Consider the following 25,236-nt stretch of genomic DNA (forward strand, 5'->3'; position numbering starts at 1 on the left):
AGAAAGAAACATATCTGAATTTGACTGCAATGGGGTGGGATTCTGTGGAACATTAAATCAGGAACACTGAATGTGATTTCAAATTTAACATTCTGTAGCAGAGTCACTTGGAGTATTAGTAAAGAATTGTCTTCAGGTTATGACTGGATGAAGATGAACACACACACACCTCTTCTTATTTCTCCCTTTATCTTGTTTATTATTAAATGGCAAATGGCAAACATTAAAATATGCTTTACCCTTCAAAAACATTACTTCATTTATGTCCAGCAGGTTTCACATTAATTTATTACTGCACATTTATATCAGCATTCACTTTCACAAGAAAATCGTGTACTTACCTTAACATAAGTGCGTTCGGTATCAATAAGTTCGAGAATAACTTTGCGAAGTTTTTCAGCATCAGTAAGTTGGCGGCTAGGTGTAAGCAGAGCCTGTGACTGGCTGCTTGTGACACTACCTGTAGGACTAGACTTACGAGTTTCTACAGGAGATCGGCAGAAGCCTGTCACTTGCTCTGCAGTCTGAAAATATATGCAAAAAGTAAAAATACTTTAGTCCAACGTAGACATAAAATAATGAACAAAAAATATATTTTCAAATTGATAAGAATACTGTATGTTATTAATGTCTGAGTTCCAATATGTAACAATACTTAAATAGAATATTTTTAAGACCTTTTATGGAATTTTGAGCTTTAAGAAGAATGTGTTTGTCATTAGAAATTGGTCTGTTAATATTTATTTTGGTGCTCTATCTTTAATTTCATTATAAGAAACTCATGGTTCTGCATGCAGTTTAATTTTTTAGTATTGTAGCTTGCATAAAAGGTCTGTTGAAAAATTCTGTAACATTTGTAATTTCACGCGAAATGCAGTTGGCATCCCTGCACACGCTTTTGTTTAATGTTTAACTGCTGTAGGTTTCAATGTTGTATGTCTGTTAATTATCATTCAGTGCTGTATTGAGTAGAACATTGTGTCCCACAGTTTTGAAAATTTTGAGACGGCAGAGTACGTGGAGCAACATATCAGCATTGAATTTGGTGTAAAAATCAAGAAAACCTTTACAGAGACACACCAAATGACACAGGAAGCCTATGGTGATGAATGATTAAGCTGTACTTGGTGTTACACATAGTTCATGTGGCTTAAAAACTGCCCTGACAGAAATTAAAGATGACCCTCATTCAGGATGCCCTTCAACATCTACTGATGACACTCATGTCAGGAACGTAATGAAATCTTGCATGCCAATTGAAGACTGACTGAGAAATTTCAGATGAATGTAACATTTCTGTTGGATCATGTTATGAAACCCTGACACAGCATCTTGGAATGCATCATGTAGCATCACTTTGCCATCTCATGGCTCATGAGCCAGGACCAGAGAGAGCTTCGCCTCACAATTTGTGAAGAGCTTTTGGATCGTGCAAATGAGAATGAGATGTTCTTTAAAAGGGTCATAACTGGTGATGAGATGTGGGTCTATCATTTTGAGATTATGATGTTGAGACCATGGTTAACTCTTCACAATGGGTTGGGAAGGTTCTCCAAGACCAAAAAGAGCTCATCAGGACAGGTCAGATACCAATGATGATAGTTTTCTTTGACTTTGAAGGATTAGTTCATTGCAAATTTGTGTCACATGGAGACACTGTTAATCAATGGTACTATTGAGACATGTTGTAATGTCAGCAAGGAAATGTGGGACGGAAACAGCCTGAAATGGGGCAAGACAATTCATAGCTCTTGCATCACGATAATGCACCCATACATTCATCCCTGTTCGTGCACAACTATTGCATAAAAAATGAAATCACTGTGCTGCCTCATCCTCTGTACCCTCCAGATCTGGCCCCTGTGGACCTTTTCTTATTTTCAAACTTGTAGACCCCATTAAAAGGATGAAGGTTCACAATGATAGATGAGACAAAAAAATTTGCAGATGACACTTTGTGTGATCCAGCAAGAGATGTACCAATACTGCTTCTGGAAGTGTGAAGGGCACTGGGAGTAGCGTATCTATTGTGTTGGAGAGTATTTTGAAGGAGGCCATGCACAATAAGTAAAACATAAGGCTAGGAACATTTTGTGGACAAAGTTTCAGAATTTTCTGAACAGACTTTGTTCACCTACTGTGGGTATAAATAATGACAGTCATTAAATTTGTCTCTAATGTCGGCAATGCTCATGGAATTTTATCAGTTGATTTATGACTTCTCTTTCTTTTACCTTTGTCCCCCATTGGCACACAGTCGGCATGGATTTGGCATGGCTAATTTAAAGGATGGCCAGATGCCCTTCCTATTGACACTCCATTGGCACCCATCATCCCAGGGCATAATATGTGTACCCAATTGTCTGAATGCAGTTTTATTCAGGTAAAAGAGAGCAAAAGTTTTCTAAATGTTTGTGTATCATGTAACTGAGGTGGGACTTGGGTGCCAGCTCAGTATTCACCTAGTGGGATGTGGGAAACCACCTGAAAGCCACATCTGGGCTGGTTGGTACACTGGCTCTCATTATTAATCTGTCCAGATTCGATCTGAGGTTGGCACCTGAATGGACTTCCAGGGGTGTGGGTGGATTTCACAAGCTATTTTCATAAATATGTGGCTGAGAAAGTAACCATGACCATTGATATCATTCCTTAACTATTTATTTGTTTCACTGTATAACATTCCTTCACTTCTTGCCAGGAAGCAATTAGAATATCACCCACTGTCATTGCCCACATGTGAAATATGCTGTTTTGCTAAGCAAAGTGATAATGCTCAGATCAGCTTAAGAATATTTACAGATTGATATGAACCATCTTCCTGCACTACTGTACTTGTGAAAGTGTTTTGGGAAGGGCCACTATCCTTCCACAGACCTTCACAGTTCCTACACCACTGAGGGTCTTTTAGGCATGTCAATACACTTGGACACACTATAAGAACCAACTGTTGTTGTTGTTGTTGTTGTTGTTGTTGTTGTTGTTGTTGTCTCCACTCCAAAGATTGGTTTGCTGTAGCTCTTCATGCGAGTCTATCCTCTCCATGCCTCTATCTCTGCATAACTACTGCATCCTACATACAGTTGATCCCACTTACTGTATTTGAGCCTTGGTCACCCTCTACAATGTTTGCCCTTCACACTTCTTTCCATTACCTAACTGAAGACTCTTTGATCCCATCAACCTATAGCCTTGCCTTGCACAAAGATAGTTCAATGCTCCATTCCACCTCATTCCACAGTGATTACTAACTGATTTCGTGAGCTAAAGTAATCTCAATTTGGTCAAGTTCAAAACAGAAAATTTGGTAGGAAACTTTTATTTTGTTTGCACATAATTAATTTCATGAACTAATGTGGTTTCGAATTATGCATCAAAGGAGAGGATAAGTGTGAAAGCATCAAGAGCCAACATGGCCAACTTTACAGTGTACTGTTTCCGGAAAGGTATACACAGCAACTGGAAAGCTTCTAGACAACGTTGGCAGAGGAATACAATTACTATTTATTCGAGTTAAGATGTAGATTTCCCACAGGATTAACTGCCTCCCTGGAGGAAAGAGACCATCAGTTTTTACAGGCAAGAGAGACATTTGCAAAGCTTTTTTAGATCTGACAAGGGCTCTTTTTAGAGTTGGAGAGCAGGACATGAGGCAAGGTGTAGAAATTAACTTCATACGGTTTTATAGGTACTGGCAGGAAAAGGTCTAGTAAAAATAAAATAGTTACTCCTCACTGAACCAAGATTATGAGTAGGAGCACCTTCTGGTTTTTTTGGGACCACACACTTTTCGGAAGTCAGTGTGAGTGTTTAAAAAAATTGAAACAGATTTTGTGAAGTTAAACATGAAAAGAGCCACAGAGAACCTACCAGGCTTTTCTTCATGCTGAGAGAGAGAGAGAGAGAGAGAGAGAGAGAGAGAGAGAGAGAGACTGCATATTAAGGACAAGCCTCTCCAATCTTCACTTCACTAGTAGTGATCTGTGAAAGAAAACATAACAGTGTATCATGCCAACTCCTTGCACTTGAAATGTAGCTCTGCCAGTCCCCATAGAACACAGTACGTGCAACTACTGAAACAGATTATACATCTGACATGATAAATAAACTTACTTTATACACTCCATATCTTTCCGCCAAATCCCTGAGTGACTACAGAAAATTTATTAAACACTATGCCTCTCAGCAAACAGTATTGTGGCTACAGATTGGTCAACTCTTGTACCCATCATGTGCATTTCTGATGGTTTCCCCCTTTTGTCCTTATTCGGCACTGCTTCCCTGTAGCACTTCTCATACTATTACTTCATATCTAAACCTCAGAAAACTTTCTAAGATTTAATTTAGCACAAAAACTCTTAATAAGAGTGTTCTCTGAAAACTCAAAAATTTCACAAGGACCAAACCATACTTTTATTATAGAAAGTACATTCCAGACACTAATGATACAAAGGGGATGTCCTTCACCTGTGCTCAAACTGGATGTATCTATTGCAATAATTCACTAAATTCCCACCACTTGTCTCAAGGAAATGAAAATTTCTCCCCTGGCTGCAGTGGCCTCTCGCAATGTAATACAAATGCATATAAAAATCACTACCTAAATTAAAATCTGGACTGAGTAATTTACCACCATTACATCCATGCTAGTAAATTATATATTACAACCAAATGGCATGTAGCATTCGAGTACATCACAGGCAATTTGAAATTGTAAGTCACATAATGCAGTATCCAAGTTGAAATTTTCTGAGTTACACACTCAGTGTAATGCACAGGTATTTCTCCTTTACTGGCATTCGCATTTACTATCAACACTGGCACTTATCTTATTTTCTTATGAAAAATTCTGTGTTTTTTATACCTTCAGTAGATTTTCTATTTCGAATGAGTTCGTCCGGGAAGTAGTTTTTCCGCCAGCTTCACTAGAAGGAGCAGGAGAGCTCTCCGCCTCGGGAGAGTAAAGCTCCTTGCCTGGAACATTTAAATTTGTTTTTTGAAATACTAAAACCTCCATTTTGTGTTTCATTTGGTAGTCAATGATTTAGGATAACAAAATTCTACAATATTGGCAGAAACTATGGAAAGTATTAAATAATATTATTTAAAATTAATATTAAAAGCCCATTTTGACTTACAGATAGCACTGTGAATGTAATTTGAAGAATACACAAGAAAATGAAATAGAAAATATGCTGTTTGTAAACTGTATAAGAAAGAACAAGTTTCACAGGATTTGAAAGGTTCGCCAATGTTCTGTCATGTAAAGGATACAAAACCAAGAAATCAAGCAAAATGATGAGTATTATCTGAGCTTCTTGTCTCATAATGTTGTTCAGGGCCAAAATTTAATAGCAATTTCCAGCAGTCAGACAGTAAGAGGACTTAAGATGATGCCATGGTGAAATGCAAGGTGATTATAATTAAAGTTCCAGTTCCAAAATTCTGTAATTATATTTGAACAGAATACTATCAAAGAAGATGAAAATATTATGGAAACAGAATTTAATGAAAATTTTGGCACTAGATGGCACTGTATTCAGCAGAATATGCAAAATGAAAGACTGTTCCTCATTTTGCACCTGAGACACTCACCATGAATGTATTAATGAAAGATTACATGCTACTGGCAAAGTTCTTCTACAAGAGTGGTGACTGTGTCAACAGCTCTGCAGAAGTTTTGGGTACTCAAGAGTATGAAAAACAGTGTTGGTAAAATGTCCACCAAGAGTCTGGAGAAAATGATTATAAAATTCAAAAAGACATGTTTTTTTGAAATGTAATGTGGCAGAAGGAGGAAACGACTGATGTGACGTCAGTAGAAGATGTGGCCCCAGCACTGCAGGAGGGGTCAAGCAGTGCTGTGCAAATAGGCAGTGCACAGGGAATTGCCCGAACTTTGGATATGCCTGTGAGCACGGTGCATAAAATTCTACAAAACATCTTGCATTGCTATCCATATGAAACTACCCACCAGGTTTTATTCCATGAGAATAATTGTATCCCAAGACTGTGATGTCATCCACGACAGAAGGATGGTTGGCATCCATCGTAATATCATCTGTATGTTACTGCAAATCCAGATTTCAGCTAACAGTGCAGCTATCATCAGTACATTACAGGTAGTCAAGTAGACTCAGTATAGTTATAATGACATATATGACAATATAAATTTGGCATGTACATGCATCAATCAATGCTTACACATCAAAGTTATACTATAACATGGCACTCCACCGCACATTACAGTGTCAGTGAAAAGCTGCTGCAGAGGTATTTTGGAAATACTAGGATTACCAAGGATCCTATGTGACTTCTGGCAGGTAGAGTTATCTGGAAGGTGCTGTATTCAGTGCCCCAATTACAAACACAGCTGCAATGAAGGCACACATTGTGCAACACATTCTTGATGTGACACTTGAGACACTAGATCTGTCATGTAACATGCTGTTTCTTGATTTAAACTTACGGCAGAAAATGATGAACAGCATTCTGAACATGTTTTTCTCTGGTCTCATGACAATTGAAACAGATTTTATTGTTGCTACTTATGCAGTTCTTGGTTTTAGGGCAGTTAAAAATTGATTTCCTTGCTGCTTTTTATGAGGTTTTTGACCTCAGGACAATTAAAAGCTGACATCATAGTTGCCTTTTATGCAGTTTTTGGTCTCAGGACAATTAAAAATGAATTTTTCCAATCTGATATGGTATGACCTTGCTGTCATACCACAATTGTTGAATGCTAAACTTATGCGGTCTGGCACATTGGACAGAACAGCTGATGCAATGTGTGATTCATCTGTCATTTGCAGCCAGGCCCATTTAAGTTATGATGCTTACAGTTCCATCTCGTGGGGAAATTTTCATTAACTTTTTTCCATAATGTTTGCTCCTTGTTTGGTAATATCCAATTCATTATTCTGAGCACCAATTCTTTTTTTCCCAGCATTTTGAAACTGGACCTTTAATTATAATCATTCTGCACATTACACACATTCCATTTTCGTGTAAGATTTTCTTCATTTTGATATTAACAGAAAATAATTTATCTAACCACTGCCCAATATTAACACATCCAAGATGCAACTGTTGCATATGGTATTTTAAGCAATATTTGTAGGTATCAGAGCATAAACAAAAGTCAGAAAATATTCAGTCACAAACTATTTCTTGAGTCATTTCTTTACACAGAAGAAAAATGTTTCAAAATGAACTTAACTATTGGACGTAAAATAATGTAGTTACCATAGAGACAGGTGGCAGCATCTATGAAGGATAAGGATTTAAAGCTTTCAAACCAGCAGTGCCTCCATATCATCCAATGAAGAGAAAGGTATGTGGCAAACTAATTATATGGAAAAATCACACACCATTTTCAGCTCAAAATGACTTTAATGAATGTGGGAAGATAATAAATATTTGTGGGAAGTGTTGTTATTTAGCTCTGTGGTTATCTTGCCCATCTGGTCATTTTAATAGGTTATTTTTTGTCTTCAGATGGAGTGCCCCATAACCATTTGTTTTAGAGCTTTAGAGCTTCAATTCCTTTTTTGTCTTTTGGTCAGTGTAATTCCCCATTTTATCTGGGCCTCTATAATGAGTATTTTATTAAAACTTAAATAAATAACATGTTTTCAAGCAAATTTTGGCGTTATGAGATTTTAATTGAATTCTTTGACACTGTTCCTACCATGAACAGTAACTGACATTGTGGGCACCAGAACTAAGCAAAGAGAAGATCTCAAAATAAAGTGCTGCCATTCAAATTCAACAATCTATTACTTCCCTAGATGAAAAACTTGAAAGAAAGCGGTACAGTTCAAATGAAACAAATGAAACAACCTACTGATTTTCTGGATGTAATCATGTTTAAAAGGAATACTCACTCCACCCGGGTGCAGGAACAATGAGCCCTGATATCATCTCTTCGCTGATGATAGGGGGATCTGAAGGGGGAGGTGGGCAGACGAGGCTCTCGATGATGTCGTCCGTCGCACGCATAATACCCACAAGATCTGGCGGCTCTGTCCGTGATGACCTCATCATCATGCACAGGGCGAGTTCTTCTTGGAGAACACTCTCGAGATACATCATGTCCAAGTCGCTCACTATAGCACCATTTATTACCATGATCTCGTCGCCCTTGATTATTCCTGTACAAAAAGTTATTATATAGAAATTTATTTACTACATTTACTGGTTTGTATAGTGTGAACTGTACAGCATCGATGGATTTAATGGAATGCTAGATTACATGCAAGTTTTACTGGTGTGCATTATTTTCTAAATTACAAACTGTTCCAAGAATAAACTTATAACCAATAATTTGACAATGTACTTGTGTGAGACAGTGTCATGTGATCAACATCCACTGAAAAAGGACTATTATATTGATAAATATCTTAAGTTAATGCTGTGCTTTTAGGAAACTTCTATTGTTTTAGTTATTGCCAGACAAATTTTGGCTAATGTGACTCTAATTTTTATATTAGATAGATTACTTTATCAGTATACAAACACCCAAAGCATATATAAAGCAGTCTTAAGACCAACTGCTGTAATTATAATTGGAGCAGAATACTGTTAGTCATAACAGTTAGCTTAGATTGTTGCTCACCACATAAAAGAGATATTCAGTGAGGCACGTTTCAAAGTAGACTAAGCTATCAGACAAAGCCCTTTGTCAGGGCTAGACACACACACACACGCACACACACACACACACACACACACACACACACACACACACACACACATGGTCATTGTTGTCTATGGGTACTGAGTCTGCGACTCCAATGGGGCGTTGGCACCTGGAAATGACAGTGGTCATGCACGTTTCAGTTGTGAGTGAACGCTTTTTTAAGCCTGACAAAGGTCTTCATCTCTTAACTTAGTTAACTTTTAAATGTGTCTGTCTGCTGTTCAACATTTACTATATGTGGTGAGCTGCAATCTGTCTTCATTCACATTGCTGTTTCTCTATTCCAGATTTTCAATTGTTTGTTGTTGGCATACTTTACAGAAATAGGCGGAAGAGATTTCTTCGATCTATTAAAATACAACTTCACTCCCTCCACACTCCTGAGAGCGTATAAGACTTGACTCCCTCCACACAACTGAATGCTCTCCTTCATGATGATTTACAGAGAATTATATGTGAATGAAACTGAATGAATGAATGTGTTGTAGCAGCCCCTTATTGTTAGAGGGCTGCAGAACTGACACACAAGATAAATTGCTAACCCCCTTCCTGCAGGGTGGAGAAAACATCACCAGTGGACAGAAACAGAAAAAGACTTTCCAAACAAACACAGAATTACTTCACCAGACAACATGTGACAGTGTTCCACCAGTCAGAACTCATATGGCAACTGTAGCACTCCACTGACCTGGCTTTATAAGCAGTCTTGCAGTAGCACATTGTATTTTGTGGAGTAGTTTTGGTCAGCATTTCTTCCATTGTCTTGTTTCCTTGTCTGTTTTACTATCACAGAATTATCCTCTTTTTTTTTGTTCTGCATTTAAAACTTAGTGTATGCCAAGAAGGCATTTTTCTTTAATTGCAATAAAATGCATCCAAACTGACTGTTAGTTCTTTCATGCTGACTGCAGGACACTACAGTTATTGGTGACAAGGATACAACTTTCATTTTAGAACAGAATGGCCTCCTCTGAGGAGCTTCCTCAGTCCTTGGTGGAAACTCTACAGGACATTCAGGCAATATGCACGCATTTGGACATTCACTTTCACTCACCAGCATTGCAAGAAGCAATCCATAGTGTCGATTCCATCGCAGGTAAATAGAACACTTTTCATGTGGCTCTACTGACGTTTCTGGCCTTCAATAGGTCTGTTGAACCATGGAAAATTATGTTGAAAAGTTGGAGCAACATTTACTGGGACATGGGATCCATGACAAAAATCAAAGTCAGGCTTTGTTTTAGCGACAGTTGGTCCACAGGTCTATCGTTTAATTCAACAATTTAATCCTGAGCAGTCCCCCTCGAGACCCCTCATTTACTTACATTAAGGGCTGCCTTTTTCAGTACTTTGATGCACAAATACATGTCACCTCCATCAGTCAGACTTTCTTTTCTTGTCAAAAGTCTGCATGTGAGACTTATCTTGAATAGATTATAAAGTTCCAGGATCTCTCCCGCGATTGTAAATTTCGGTGCACTGACATCGCCTGCAAGCAGCCTTATGTCTCTTCGTTGATTTGCAGTATGCTGGTTTTTCATGCACCTATCTCTTGACATCTGTCTGCTGATCACTCATGCATTTGAACAGTCTCACAGGCTACAACCACCATGTCTTGGTCCAGCTGTTTTCACAGCTCACCAGTTGCTTAGCACTGAGTGGGAGCCTTGACAGGAAGTCTTCCACCCAGCTTCCATCCTGTCCAGACTGTTTACGGACCCACCAATGGTCGGAGAACCTCCACTGATGAGTAAGACGCATGGCTTACAGCCGAACAGGCCGTAGCACTGTGGTGTGCCAGATTTCACAAAAACATCACGCTGATGCTACGCTTCCTGTGGACTCACAGGCTCATCGCAAATGATCACCTCAGGACTTGGAAGCCTTGCATTCCATTGACAGCCAAGTATTCTCCATCATTCCCCAGTCAGGTGCCTGTTTTCTCATTACCTCGGAGGTCATGCATATTCCAGTGGTCTTCCAAATTGATACAACATCGTCCGTCTCTATTGTGGATGGTGCCACATACCAACATTTGAGTTCGCCGGCTTTATCCCCATACACTTGCACCTTGCACAGTTTCAGTAATCACTCTATATCTGCCGATGGCGTTTTTTCCACACTAATCTCTTACAATGGTTGTTCCTTCACAGCTCAGTTTTTAGTGGTTGGATCCCCTGGTGCAACAAATTTTTTGTCCCCTGGGTTTATCAGTGCAGGATGCAGAACAAGCGGTGTCAATTCCCTCATTGGATACTCTCCTCGCGCCATTGCTCAGAAAATGCAAGGGTTTCACTATGCATGTTCAGCTTCTTCCCTCTGCTGTTCCTCATTTTTCTAAGGCCTGCCCAGTCCCCTTTGCTCTCTGAGACAGGATCCAGGTGGAACTTCACCGCTTACAGGATGAAGGCATCCTTTTTCCCGTCGCACATAGTTGTTGGGCGGCGCCTATCGTGATAGTCGAGAAGCTGAACGGTGCTTTACACATCTGTGGTGATCTTAAGGTCATGGTCAATTCTCAGTCCATCATCAATGTCTATCTGTCCCATTGGTGGATGACATCCTCACACATCTTGTGGGCTCAACAGTTTTCACCAAAATTGATTTGTGCAATGCTTATTTGCAGCTGTCTTTGGACCAGAAATCACAGCAGATCCTAGTCATCAAAACCTCATGTGACCTTTTCCTGTACAACTGCCTCCTGTTTCGCATTGCCAGTGCCCCTGCCATTTTCCAATGTTATTTGGAATGCCTCGTAAGCCAGGTACCCGGGGTGGCCAATTATCTGGACAATGTCGTCAGTGGCTCATCAGCAGTGGACCATGTGGACAAGCTATACCGGCTGTTTCAGATTTTGGCTGAGGCTAAACTGCGTTGCCGGAAAGAAAAGTATGACTTCTATGCATGAGAGGTCAGCTATCTCAGGTTCATGATTGATGCCCATGGCCTACACGCCTCTGAGGAGTATATTGAGGTGATTCAAGACCAACCTCCTCCCACCACTGTAAATCAACTACAGCGCATCCTCGGTCAAATCAACTATTATCAGCATTTAATTCCACGGCTCATAGTCTTACAGTCGCCTCCTCACTTCCCAAATACAGAGGTCTGGGTTCGATTACCGGCAGGGGCAGGGATCTTCACCTGGTTTGAGATGACTGGGTGTTTGTGTTGTTCTCATCATTTCATCATCATTAATGAAAGTGTTGAGAGTGGACTGAGCAGAGGTTGGGAATTTGCACAGGCACTGATAACCGCACAGTTGAGTGTCCCACAAACCAAACATCATCAGCGTTTTATACCCCATGCCACCAAGATTTTCGCACCCCTGACCGATTTATTGCACATGGGTGCGAATTGGGTTTGGGACACGGTGTATGAGCTGGTTTTCATACATCTCAAGTCAGCTCTCTCTTGCCCCCTTATCTGGCTGCTTATGATCCTTCTCTGTCCTCGTCATCACCACCGTTGACTCAGACTATGGCCTGGGTGTGGTCCTCTCACAAGTGGTTGACAGTGTTGAGAGGCCAGTGGTTTCTGCATCCAAAAAATTGACCGATGATCAAGCCAAATATAGTCAAATTGAAAAGGAAGCTTTGCTGCTGGTTTTTGCCCTGACAAAGTTCTACAATTCCATGTATGGTCATCATTTCATACTGCAGACCAGTCACAAAACTTTGGTTTTTTTGTTGCACCTGGGTGCTGAAGTGCCCACCCAGACGGCACGCCGTCTCCAGCATTGGGCACTCTTCCTGGTGATGTTTGACTTTGATATTGTCTACCGTACCTCTGAATGGCATGCAAACACCGATTTTCTGTCCCAGCTGCCTGCCGTAGTGGATCGTGAGTTAGATGCTTCCCCCTTGGTTTGTTTCCATGTGGACCCAGGCATGGACGCAGCTCTGGACGCACTTCTGTTGGATGCCGATGCAGGCTGTTGGGTCACCACTCAGGATCAGACAATGCAGAGGTCCAGCACTTTTGAGATCATTGGAAAAGGCTCTTTTTCTGCATTGGAGTTATCCTTTTGCATAGCGATTCTGATGTTCTGTGGCTGCATTGCACCTCCGACTCCTTGACCTTCTTCACACTGGCCATTGGGACATCATCCTCACCAAACAGCTGGCCCGCTGACTCATTTATTGGCACGGTATCAATAAATACATTGTCTACCAAGTGTCAGCCTGCAACATGTGCCAAACATGTCAGACGCACCCCCGCACCAGTATTTTTCGTGGCCAGATGCTGCTGCTCCATGGGAATGTCTTCATTTGGATTTCACAGGACCCTTTCATGGTTCCCAGTGGCTCATCCTGATTGACTCTGGGTTGGGATACCCGTACGTCTCCCATGTGATGAACCCACTTCTGCTGAGAGTATCAAAATTCTCCAGCACCTCTTTGCTGTTGACGAATTCCCCAAAACAACTGTTACAGAAATGGTCCGCAGTTTACTTCAACCAAGTTTAAGGACTTCTGTACTGCCAATAGAATTTCCCTTGTCCATACTGCCCCATTTCATTCTGCATCAAATGACCAGGCAGAATGTTTTGTGTGGATATTCAAGACCCAGTTCAATAAGCTGCTGAGCCATTACCCGCTGGAGGAGGCCGTGCTTCTTTTCTTGGCTACATACCACACTGCCCCCCCCCCCCCCCCCATGTCATTAAAAGTCTAGCTGAGACACTTCACAGTCGATCATTCTGCTCCCCCATATCTGTCCTGGTTTCTGGTTCCTTCTCACCGTGCTGCCCACATGCCGATCCACTCCTTTTGCCTCAGTCAAGAGGTCTGGGGGCGGACCTTCTCTTATCCATGGGTGTGCTGGGTGCCTGCCAACATCACCGAATTCTGTGTTTGGGTAATGGAATCTCTTTGATGGGCTGACGGTGCCACCAAACGCTGGCACCTCAACCAGCTTTGCACCTGTCTGGTGGACCATGAAGCCCTGGGGGAGCTGCCAATGCCTACTGCCGACCACTCTGTGGCAGAACCTTTGCTTCCACCTCCACCTTAGCCGCTGTATCCACCACCAGCTGCCCATGCTGCATCACCATTTTCCACCACTGCTAGCCATAAACCCGTGGACATCAACTAGGATGCCCATACTCCTATGGACGTTTGTGGTGCTGTGTATCTATTTTCCCAGGGGGAGAAATGCTGTAGCGGCCCCTTATTATTAGAGGGCCCGCAAAATTGACACGCAAGATGGGTTGATATGCACGGGTAGAAACATCGCCAGCGGACAGAAACAGTAACTGACTTTCCAAATAAACACGGAATTACTTCGCCAGACAACATGTGACAAAGTTCCACCAATCGGAACTCGTATGACTGCTGTAGTACTCTGCCAACCTGGCTTTATAAGCATGCCTAGACTGTCAGACTGTCAGTGTTTACCAACTGCTAGGAACAGCTACGGCCAGTACTTACGCTGGACTTAGTCTTGTATTCACTCACCATTGTCTTGTAGTAGCATGTTGTATTTTGTAGAGTAGTTTTGGTCAGTGTTTTCTTCCATCATCTTGTTTGCTTATTTGTTTTGCTACCACAGACGTTTTTTTTTTTTTTTGGTTCTGCATTTAAAACTGAAGTGTATGCCAAGAAGGCGTTTTTTCTTTATTTGTAATAAACTGTGTTCAGATTGACTGTTAGTTCTTTCCTGCTGACCACAGGATCTTTAGCATAGCCTAAAGCCCTTACAACAAACATCTCCATGGAGATAAAGGGTTCATTCAGCAGAAGTGACCAGTGAGATTAACATCTAAAGTAGATAATTGTACAGCTTGCAGGAAACATCTTAGGATTCTTGTACTCACTTTCTAATACATTCACTACTTAACATTATTTGTTGCTGATCAGATTAAGATCATCTATGACGTACACAATTACAATAAAAGGCATTAAAGCTATTTCCATGTAGACTTTGCCACCTCATCTATGGTTCAGAATGGAGTTGTGTACTCTGGAGAGAAGATATTCAACAAGCCTCCATCTAACTTAAAGCAAGAAACTGACAGTCCCTATGAATCCAAAAGAAAATTAAGAACATGCCTCATTAGCCACTATTCCTAGCAATTATCTGAACATCTAGATTCAGTACTGTAAGTATGACTCAGTATTTATAGATGTACATAAACACTAACCACCAATAGCAGATTAATAGCAGCTATACAATATAACTGCAGCGGCAGCAGCTTTTTTCAAAACATATGTGGGACGTGCTTGACAGATGTGTTCATGTTCAAAGTGATTTCGGGATTGCAGCCGGTTGTCGTAAACTTCATTCCACGATATTTTGGCTGGACAACTGTCAACCATCTTCAGGTGATCTGAACAAGGACTGACAAAGACATTCTCCACTCTGCCTTATACAGTGCACTGATGGTACTCTGCGCATGTTTTGAAGTCGTGGAGTCAGAAGGACCACACCACCCAGCGGCAGTGCTCTTGCTGGTGGAACTGCAAGACTCAGCTGCCGTCGGTATTGTCGCTGGCTGCAGCTTTCAAAGTCTTCTGGCATCTTCATCTCGAGCAAATTTCGGAGATGTGGGATTCCACACGTTGTTCAGCTGGTAACAGTATAGTCGCTGGCTGCACTATCAAGTCTTGTGGCATCTTCATCTCAAGCAAATTTTGGAGATGATGGGATTCCACGTGTTATTCAGTTGGTAATCACTGAATAATGTGTGGAATCCCATCATCTCAGAAATTTGCTTGAGATGAAGACGTCAAAAGACTTTGATAGTTCTGGCCAGTGACTATACTGATGGTAGCTAAGTCTTGCAGTTCCACCAGTGAAGGTGCTGCTGCTGGGCAGTGTGGTCCTTCTATCTCCATGACTTCAATGCATGTGCGGCAGTACCATCAGCGCACTATATAAGATGGAGTTGAGAAGTTGAGATTGTCTTGTCAGTCCTTGTTCGGTTCAGCTGAAGATGGCTGGCAGTTGTTCAGCCAAAATATTGTGGAATTTATGTTTACAACGACTGGCTACAATCCATAAATCTCTTTGAACAGTTGATTCACTGGGAAAATTTTAAATTTTACAGATGTGTTCATGGCTGTTCTCTTTCAATGCACACTCTCCAAGAACTCTCATGAGCTCTCGTTGAAGAATGGGAGTGGATACCACAGGGTGACCTCCATAGACTTAGAGGATGCAATATAGGTGCCAAGCCCTGATAAATATTCATGGAGGGCACACACATTATTGAAGCTCTCAAAGTCCAATGAATAGCACCCACGATGGCAGAATGAATGATTGCTTCCACTTTGTTTTTGACATCTGATCAACATTTTAGTTCTTTTTATGTTAACAATTGAGGATGCAATGAGGTTTTGCTGTGTATTTAATTTGTGAAAGATAAAGGTGTAATTTGACAATATCATGAACAGGAAAGTTGCCATTAACCATATAACGGAGAAGCTGAGTTGCAGATAGGCATGATAAAAATATAGCTTTCGGCCAGTAAGGTCTATATAAAAAAATTGATCACACACACACACACACACACACACACACACACACACACACACACTCATTCACGCACATGCCACTCACCCACACATGATTGCAGTCTCAGGCGCCTGAGGCCACACTGCGAGCTGTAGCATCAGACTGGTGCCTATCTGCGACTCAGCATCTCCGTTATATGCTGAGTGGCAACTTTCATTTTCATAATGTTGTTACATTCCATCCTGGATTTTCCACTGTTTAAAGGTATAATTTGGTAACATACCAGTCCTCAGTTATTGTTCAGTGAAGTATAGCAGACACTTAAATTCATATTTCCCTAATTCTTTTGAGCAGTATATCATAGGAAATATCTACCATCCAGGATGCAACTGATCAGTGGATTGGCAATATCTTTGTGATATCAAATTATTCTATATATCTAATATGACTAAAAACAAAATGTTTCCATTTAATTAGAGCAAAGGAAGGCACACTTCCAGCTGGTATGTGTTACAAAATTCATTTTTTCAGAATTTTGGCTTTCTGAAGTTCTTACATGGTGGGGGAACTGTGGGTAATACACATACAATAACGCTGCTAGATCCCTTACATTTTGCTAAGTTAAAGCTTGTGCTCACAATAAATAGCAATGTATACAAAGTAATTTGCTGTTGTGGAAATTAGATGTTTTGTTCATTAATTGTTTAAGACTCAAACTGCTCTGCTAATTTTCCTGATACCCTATGATGTGCTACTGTGAATAAAAACATACATAACTCTTGTATGCATACAATCGTACCCTAATAGTAGTTAGTCCTGAGCACTTTTCCTTAAATTTCTGTAGCATCTATTTGTAGCTGAATTTGTGAAGAATATTCATCTTGTCCAATTGCTCCCTACGACTTTAAGGTGACTACCCTTTTTCATCATATTGTATATAGTCTAAGACAGTCAATTTTCTTTAGAGAAGAAGTTTTTCCATAAACAGGGTGAATTGGAACTCTGCTGACAAGACTTTGGGAATGTTCAGGGACATTTTCTGAGTTTTTTAGTATGAGGAACTCATGGCCTCCAGTGGCTCATTACAGAGTATTAATGTTATAACACTTTTCCAGTTCGTTATCCAAATTACCTTGTCAAAACTTCTTCACAACAATGAAAAAGTCTGTAATATGCAATAACTATAATGTACAGCACTAAACACAGAGTAATCTACAGATCCAAAAGTACTGTGACATGGTTTCCGCTGCTCCAAAAACAGGTCATCATGGTGTCATTATGCTACTCTTCTACTGCATTCAGTGAAATCACACATGAGGTGCTACTGGCCATTGCTTTAACCCTAACCTGTCCATACTGCTGAGTACCATTGTGAACATACCACAAAAGCAAAGAGTAAATTGGACATAATTGTTGTCAACAGCTAGTACTGTATGTGAATGGAACAAGTTTGTTTCCAAACAAGACACATGGCATATACTTTTAACATTTGCATTGTTGTGCATATGTTATCAGGGCATTATGGATAATAAGTAGACATGGGTAAGAAATCAAACAAAATGCAATTATTCTGCATAAAGTCACAGGCGGCCATAAGTCCCTTACAACACAATTCTCAGAAAATATCCCTGTACTGAAATTGAGTAAATCTGCAAACAGATAGATGCCCACAATGTTAATAGTCACAGAATCCAACCCCATGAAGAGGAGACGTACTCTAGACTCTTGCTAAACCAGCCATTCCTTGCACATATGGGTGTCGGATTAGTGGAAGTGCTGGATTGTTGAGAGTGCCTAAAATTTAGTATAAACACTTTATCAAAGCAAAAGATACATTCATTTTTACAGAAAACTTAGTCCTTGAGTGTGTACCTGCATATTAGTATCACTTGACATTCATTATGAAACATGTCCCAAAGTTTTAGTTGACATGATGATGATATGCAGTGGTAGTATGCTTTATCACACAACAGGCACAGTAAACTAGTAAAAAATGAACATATCTGATAGTAGAAGGCAGTATACATAATATAAAACCCTGTAGTTGGTTGTTTTGAGGCTAAAGCACTGGAGGCAGTAAGCTATGTACTGAATAGGCCAGTTGTGTTCTTCCACTGTACACCAGCGTCTCTGGTCAGAAGGTGATCCCCATCAGGTTGTATACAGCTGATTGCTTCCAGTGCTTTACCCTCAACAACAACCGACTACAGGTGCCTCATCCCCTGCACTATTTGCCCCAATGCTTTGCCTGTTATTATTTGTTAACTACTTGCCCTATCCATGGGATGGTTTCTGTGACCACGAATGTTGGGCGTGTTATCGCGTGAAGATGATGCTTTAATGCAGATAAATTGGTCAGATGATTAAATCATAAATTAACAGCTGTTTAAGGTTTCATCAAGTTCAATTTACCATGAATTTTAGTGGCTGTGGCTGTCCACATTATAAAGTTGTGTGTTCTAAAGTTTTGTCAGTGGAGTTATGGTTAACCCTTGACATTTGGCTACTAAACATCTAAAGGAGGAAGAACAATGAATTCAAACACCATGCTAGAGAGAACAAGGAATATCATCTCACTTCTTCTTATTACTAATACCTGTTGAATATACTGAATCAGAGCATGTGATTGAATTTCATTAAATGTATGCTGAAAGATCAACTATTCTGTATGTGCAAAACAAATATCATGCTAACCTGAACACTATATTTCAACTACTATTTCTACGATGTCTACAAGGGGTTATTGATCTTTTATAGCTGCATCTAATTATTCTAACTACAAAGAAGGTGTTACCAGTATAATTAAAATCAATGTCTGACATTTCCAGGTAATTAATTTTGTCTACATATTTTCTGAAAACACTATAGACTTACTATGTTACATCCTTGAACACTTACTAGCAAGCTGAGAAATATACTATTTTGCTTAAAGAAAAAGTGGCTTATAGTTACCATTCTGCATAGCAACACTCTTGTCCTCCACTCTGCTCACATAACAGCACAGTTCGTCTTGGCGATCGGCGTTCTCGATCAGTTCTGCTTCCACTGAGAATCCCCACATCTGTTCGAGAGTGGTACGCTGAAGCTCTACCTGATACAGTATCTTTGCACAAACCTCCACTATCTCGTGCGTGTGGAGCTGTAAATTGAGTTATAAAAGAAAGAAATATATACTTTTTTCATTAGTTTCACAATTTCCAACTCGTAAAATCAAAATATTAGTAGAACCTGAGGACACACACACACACACACACACACACACACACACACACACACACACACACACACACACACACACACAAAGAACAATAGAAACACAAATGTAGCTACTGCAAAACTGTTGATTATTGATTATTGAGAGCAGTTGCCTTGGCAGATGGAGATGGGGAGGAGGTTGAGAAGGACAAATGAGACAATGACGGAGTAGGAGGAATGGTGTGCAGCAAGCCTTTTGAGAGACGACTCAGTGGCTTCACAACAAGATAAAAGGAATTCAGAGGATAGAGGATATGAGAGGTGTTATTGTCGTGGTCTTTAGGCCTGAGACTGGTTAGATGCAGCTCTCCATGCTATTCTATCCTGTGCAAGCTTCTTCATCTCGCAGTACCTACTGCAGCCTACATCCTTCTGAATCTGCTTAGTGTATTCATCTCTTGGTCTCCCTCTACGATTTTTACCCTCCACGCTGCCCTCCAATACTAAATTGGTGATCCCTCGATGTCTCAGAACATGTCCTACCAAACGATCCGTTCTTCTAGTCAAGTTGTGCCACAAGCTCCTCTTCTCCCCAATTCTATTCCATACCTCCTCATTAGTTATGTGATCTACCCACCGAATCTTCAGCATTCTTCTCTAGCACCACATTTCAAAAGCTTCTATTCTCTTTTTGTCTAAACAATTTATTGTCCACATTTCACTTTCATACATGGCTACACTCCATACAAATACTTTCAGAAACGACTTCCTGACATTTAAATCTATAATAGATGTTAACAAATTTCTCTTCTTAAGAAACACATTCCTTCCCATTGCCAGTCTACATTTTATATCCTGTCTACTTCGACTATCATCAGTTATTTTGATCCCCAAACAGCAAAACTCCTTTACTACTTTAAGTGTCTCATTTCCTAATCTAATTCCCTCAGTATCACCCGACTTAATTTGACTACATTCCATTATCCTTGTTTTGCTTTTCTTGATGTTCATTTTATACCCTCCTTTCAAAACGCTATCTATTCCGTTCAACTGCTCTTCCAAGTCCTATGCTGTCTCTGACAAAATTACAATGTCATCGGCGAACCTCAAAGTTTTTATTTCTTCTCCATGGATTTTAATACCTACTCCGAACTTTTCTTTTGTTTACTTTATTGCTTGTTCAATATAAAGATTGATTAACATCGGGGAGAGGCTTTAACCCTGCCTTACTCCTTTCCCAACAAGTGCTTCCCTTTCATGTCCCTCGACTCTTATAACTGCAATCTGGTTTCTGTACAAATTGTAAATAGCCTTTCGCTCCTTGTATTTTACCACTGCCACCTTTAGAATTTGAAAGAGAGTATTCCAGTCAACATTGTCAAAAGCTTTCTCTAAGTCCACAAATGCTTTAAATGTAGGTCGCAGGGTCAGTATTGCCTCACTTGTTCCAAGATTTCTACAGAATCAAAACTGATCTTCCCTGAGATCAGCTTCTATCAGTTTTTCCATTCATCTGTACAGAATTAGCGTTAGTATTTTGCAGCTGTGACTTATTAAACTGATAGTTCAGTAATTTTCACATCTGTCAACACCTGCTTTCTTTGGGATTGGAATTATTATATTCTTCTTGAAGTCTGAGGGTATTTCACCTGTCTCATACATCTTGCTCACCAGATGGTAGAGTTTTGTCAGGACTGGCTCTCCCAAGGCTGCCAGTAGTTCTAATGGAATGTTGTCTACTCAGGGGGCCTTGTTTCGACTCAGGTCCTTCAGTGCTCAGTCAAACTCTTCACGCAGTATCATATCTCCCATTTCATCTTCATCTACATCCTCTTACATTTTCATACTATTGTCCTCAAGTACATCGCGCTTGTATAGATCCTCTATTTACTCCTTCCACCTTTCTGCTTTCCCTTCTTTGCTTAGAATTGGGTTCCCATCAAAGCTCTTGATATGCATGCAAGTGGTTCTCATTTCTCCAAAGGTCTCTTTAATTTTCCTGTAGGCAGTATCTATCTTACACCTAGTGAGATAAGCCTCTACATCCTTACGTTTGTCCTCTAGCCATCCCTGTTTAGCCATTTTGCACTTCCTGTCCATCTTATTTTTGAGACGTTTGTGTTCCTTTTTGACTGCTTTATTTACTGCATTTTTATTTTTTCTCCTTTCATCAATTAAATTCAATATTTCTTCTGTTACCCAAGGATTTCTACTAGCCCTCGTCTTTTTACCTATTTGATCCTCTGCTGCCTTCACTATTTCATCCCACAAAGCTACTCATTCTTCTTCTACTGTATTTCTTTCCCCCATTCCTGTCAATTGTTCCCTTATGCTCTCCCTGAAACTCTGTACAACCTCTGGTTCTTTCAGTTTATCCAGGTCCCATCTCCTTAAATTCCCACCTTTTTGCAGTTTCTTCAGTTTTAATCTATAGGTCATAACCAATAGATTGTGGTCAGAGTCCACATCTGCCCCTGGAAATGCCTTACAATTTAAAACCTGGTTCCTAAATCTCTGTCTTACCATTATATAATCTATCTGATACCTTTTAGTATCTCCAGGATTCCTCCATATACACAACCTTCTTTTATGATTGTTGAACCAAGTGTTAGCTATGATTAATTTGTGCTCTGTGCAAAATTCTACCATGCGGCTTCCTCTTTCATTTCTTACCCCAAATCCATATTCACCTACTATGTTTCCTTCTCTTCCTTTTCCTACTGATGAATTCCAGTCACCCGTGACTATTAAATTTTCATCTCCCGTCACTGCCTGAATAATTTCTTTTATTTCATCATACATTTCATCCATATCTTCGTCATCTGCAGAGCTGGTTGGCATATAAACTTGTACTACTGTAGTAGGTGTGGGCTTCGTGTCTATCTTGGCCACAATAATACGTTCACTATGCTGTTTGTAGTAGCTTACTCGTACTCTTACTTTTTTTATTCATTATTAAACCTACTCCTGCATTACCCCTATTTGATTTTGTATTTATCACCCTGTATTCACCTGACCAAAAGTCTTGTTCCTCCTGCCACAGAACTTCACTAATTCCCACTATATCTAACATTAACCTATCCATTTCCCTTTTAAAATTTTCTAACCTACCTGTCCGATTAAGGGATCTGACATTCCACGCTCCGATCCGTAGAACGCCAGTTTTCTTTCTCCTGATAACGACGTCCCCTTGAGTAGTCCCCGCCTGGAGAGGTACAGAGAAGAAAGGGGGAATGCTGACAGGGAAGGGCAAATAAGAGAGGTAGGTGGAGATGAAGAGAGAGAGGGAGGGACGGAAGAGAGAAATGGAGAGGGATGTACAATGGGGAAAGAAGGGGAGGGAGGAGGGAGAGAGAGAGAGAGAGAGAGAGAGAGAGAGAGAGAGAGAGAGAGAGAGAGAGAGAGAGAGAGAGGGAGGGGGAGAGAGAGAATATGCCCTTATGAGGGAGCAGGAGGGAGGAAGAGTGGTGGGATAAGGCAGTACATGATCTGAATGGGGTAGGAGTGATGTGAACAGAAGAGAGAAGGAAAAATTTAAGGTGAGACAAAGGGAAATAGATTAGCGGAGGTTTAAGCTAGGGTGATTGTGAGAGTGTAGGATATGTGGGAGAGACAATTTCCATCTGTGAAGCTCAGAGGAGCTGGAATAATGTATCCGTATGGCTCATGTAGTGAAGCAGCTGTTGCAGTCATTTGTGTTGTGGTGCACAGCATGTTTGGCAACTGGACTGCTTAGTTTGTGGTTTACAATAGCTTGGCATTGGTCATTCATATGTGCAGTCTATTGGTTGCTTGTCATGGCCACATGGAATACTGCACAATAATTGCAACATTGTCAATACGTAACATGGGTGCTTTTACAACTGGCCCTGTCTTTTATAGGGTAAGAAATGCTTATGACTGTAACACAGTGGGAAGTAGTGGGTGGCTGTGTGGGACAGGTCTCGCACCTAAGATGACCACAAGGGAATGACCCACAGGGTGCAGGATCGGGAGCAGGATTGTATTTTCTGTAAGGGAATAAAACTGTACAATAATTGTCCAAGGAGATTAAAAGAAAATTAAAATCCTAGTATTTAAGCTAATAGTTGAAGTAGGGGAGAGCGGGGCAATGCCGTACAGTGGGGAAATACCGAGCACCGCTTTATCCAGTTTCCCAGAGAGTGCAAAGAGCACTGCATGGCGCTGCCACATAGCGGAAGTAACTATAATCAGACACAAAGGGGTCTATATCGTTCAATGGCACAGACATCTTCGACAATTGGTTACAACTGATTTCGACTGTTTTCTTATAAAATCTGAAGATATAAGTCTAGAGGTGAGCGAAATATGTAATAGCACATCAAATTTTATATGTTAAATTTCGTGATTGTTGGGTTAGAATTTAAAATGGTGAGTCATGTTGTCTTGGGGCAATACCGTGCCCGAAGCACGGTATTGCCCCGTGGTGAATGGTATTGCCACATATGGTAATTTCTTTTGGAATTTTCGTGAACTATATATTTGGAAGTGTGTGTGTGTGTATGTGTGTCATCTTACAAGTTTTCCTTGTGTAGTGCATGTGACACAGCTGGAAACTAGATTTGCGACTACTGCCATTAAAACAGGGGATAAATGTGTTCAGAGACAAGTTGACAAGAAAATCCAATAATTTTGTTTTACCAGTAAAAGGATTTTCTGTCTTTAGAAACTTTAATAAGTTGTAAAATTTATGTGTTTCAATTCTAAATAAATTCTGAATTTTGAATTTCTTAATTTGATTTATTTTTACAGAGTTTCTTTCATTTTATGTGCAATGCTGTATCATAAGATATATTGTACGGTATTACACCACCCCTCGGGGTAATACAGTGCAATGTAACACTTTTGTAAAACAGCTGTAGGAATGTAAATCGATGTAATATAGCAAATATGAAGTCATAAACTTGTGGGGCATTAATTTCTTGCCCAAAAAAAAGTGTTCAGCATTTTAATTGAGTTCGAAAAATACGAAATATTTGAAAAATGGCTTACGTGCACGGTATTTCCCCGCTGTCCCCTAAATTTCTTAAATAATCAATACTACAGAGTTAAGAACTATTTAGAAAATGCAGACTTGAGAATGGTAAAAAACAGATGTTATTTAACAATAAACAACTATTATTATGCAGTAAACTGTGTTGTGTTAATGATTCTTGCTACAAAATCATATACCCAGGACCCGTGACAGAACATTCTAACTTCTTTACTATCTCTTTGAGTCAATATCTCATTCATTGTGATGAGATGCTGACAGAGCTAACTCAGACAGACCAAGGAACAACAAGGAGAAGTCAACAGAACGGCAGATGTATCGTCAAGGTCCGGATGCCAGCCACGTGTGTGTGTGTGTGTGTGTGTGTGTGTGTGTGTGTGTGTGTGTGTGTGTGTGTGTGTATGTGTGGTAATATCATATTTGCAGTTTAAATTTTATGAAATTTCATGTGAATAATAGTGAGTGTTTCCCAAAGATCCAGAAGGAATATATCATGAAAAAATAAGCTCAAGAATTTTGAGTAATTTATGCACCTTAAAAATAAACTGATAACTGCAAAAATAATTTTGTTTAGTATTTATTCTCATTAATTTGATGCTGTTTCTAATATTCTAGAAATCCACAGTGATAAACCTTTTAAATTGGAATACATAACAGAAGTTGACCACCAATTACTTATAAAAATTTTATGAAGGAATGATGTAATGAAACATGAACAAATCATAAAATGACACTCGATTTCCAGAAAGCTCCTTCAACATAAAGATTTCACCAGCAGTGTTCAATCTATGAGCATTGATTTTTATTTCACATTGCAGACAACTATTCAGTTATAGCAGTGCAATAGTGAAATTAGAATGCTCCATGA

At 40.0% G+C, this 25,236-nt stretch overlaps 1 protein-coding gene across 3 annotated transcripts in view; it reads right to left on the minus strand.

Annotated features, from left to right (window-relative positions):
* LOC126283955 (protein still life, isoform SIF type 1) overlaps positions 1-25,236 on the minus strand; it is a 1,235,171-nt gene that overhangs the window by 82,182 nt on the left and 1,127,753 nt on the right. For all 3 annotated transcript variants that reach the window (XM_049982390.1, XM_049982392.1, XM_049982391.1), the window contains 4 exons: positions 19,112-19,298; positions 7,887-8,153; positions 4,865-4,974; positions 342-524 (listed from right to left, as the gene is read on the minus strand). In XM_049982390.1, the coding sequence (XP_049838347.1) occupies positions 342-524; positions 4,865-4,974; positions 7,887-8,153; positions 19,112-19,298 (747 nt within the window). The remainder of the gene's footprint in view (positions 1-341; positions 525-4,864; positions 4,975-7,886; positions 8,154-19,111; positions 19,299-25,236) is intronic.

The sequence above is a fragment of the Schistocerca gregaria genome, chromosome 8 (genome assembly GCF_023897955.1).
Source record: "Schistocerca gregaria isolate iqSchGreg1 chromosome 8, iqSchGreg1.2, whole genome shotgun sequence".
Classification (NCBI taxonomy): domain Eukaryota; kingdom Metazoa; phylum Arthropoda; class Insecta; order Orthoptera; family Acrididae; genus Schistocerca; species Schistocerca gregaria.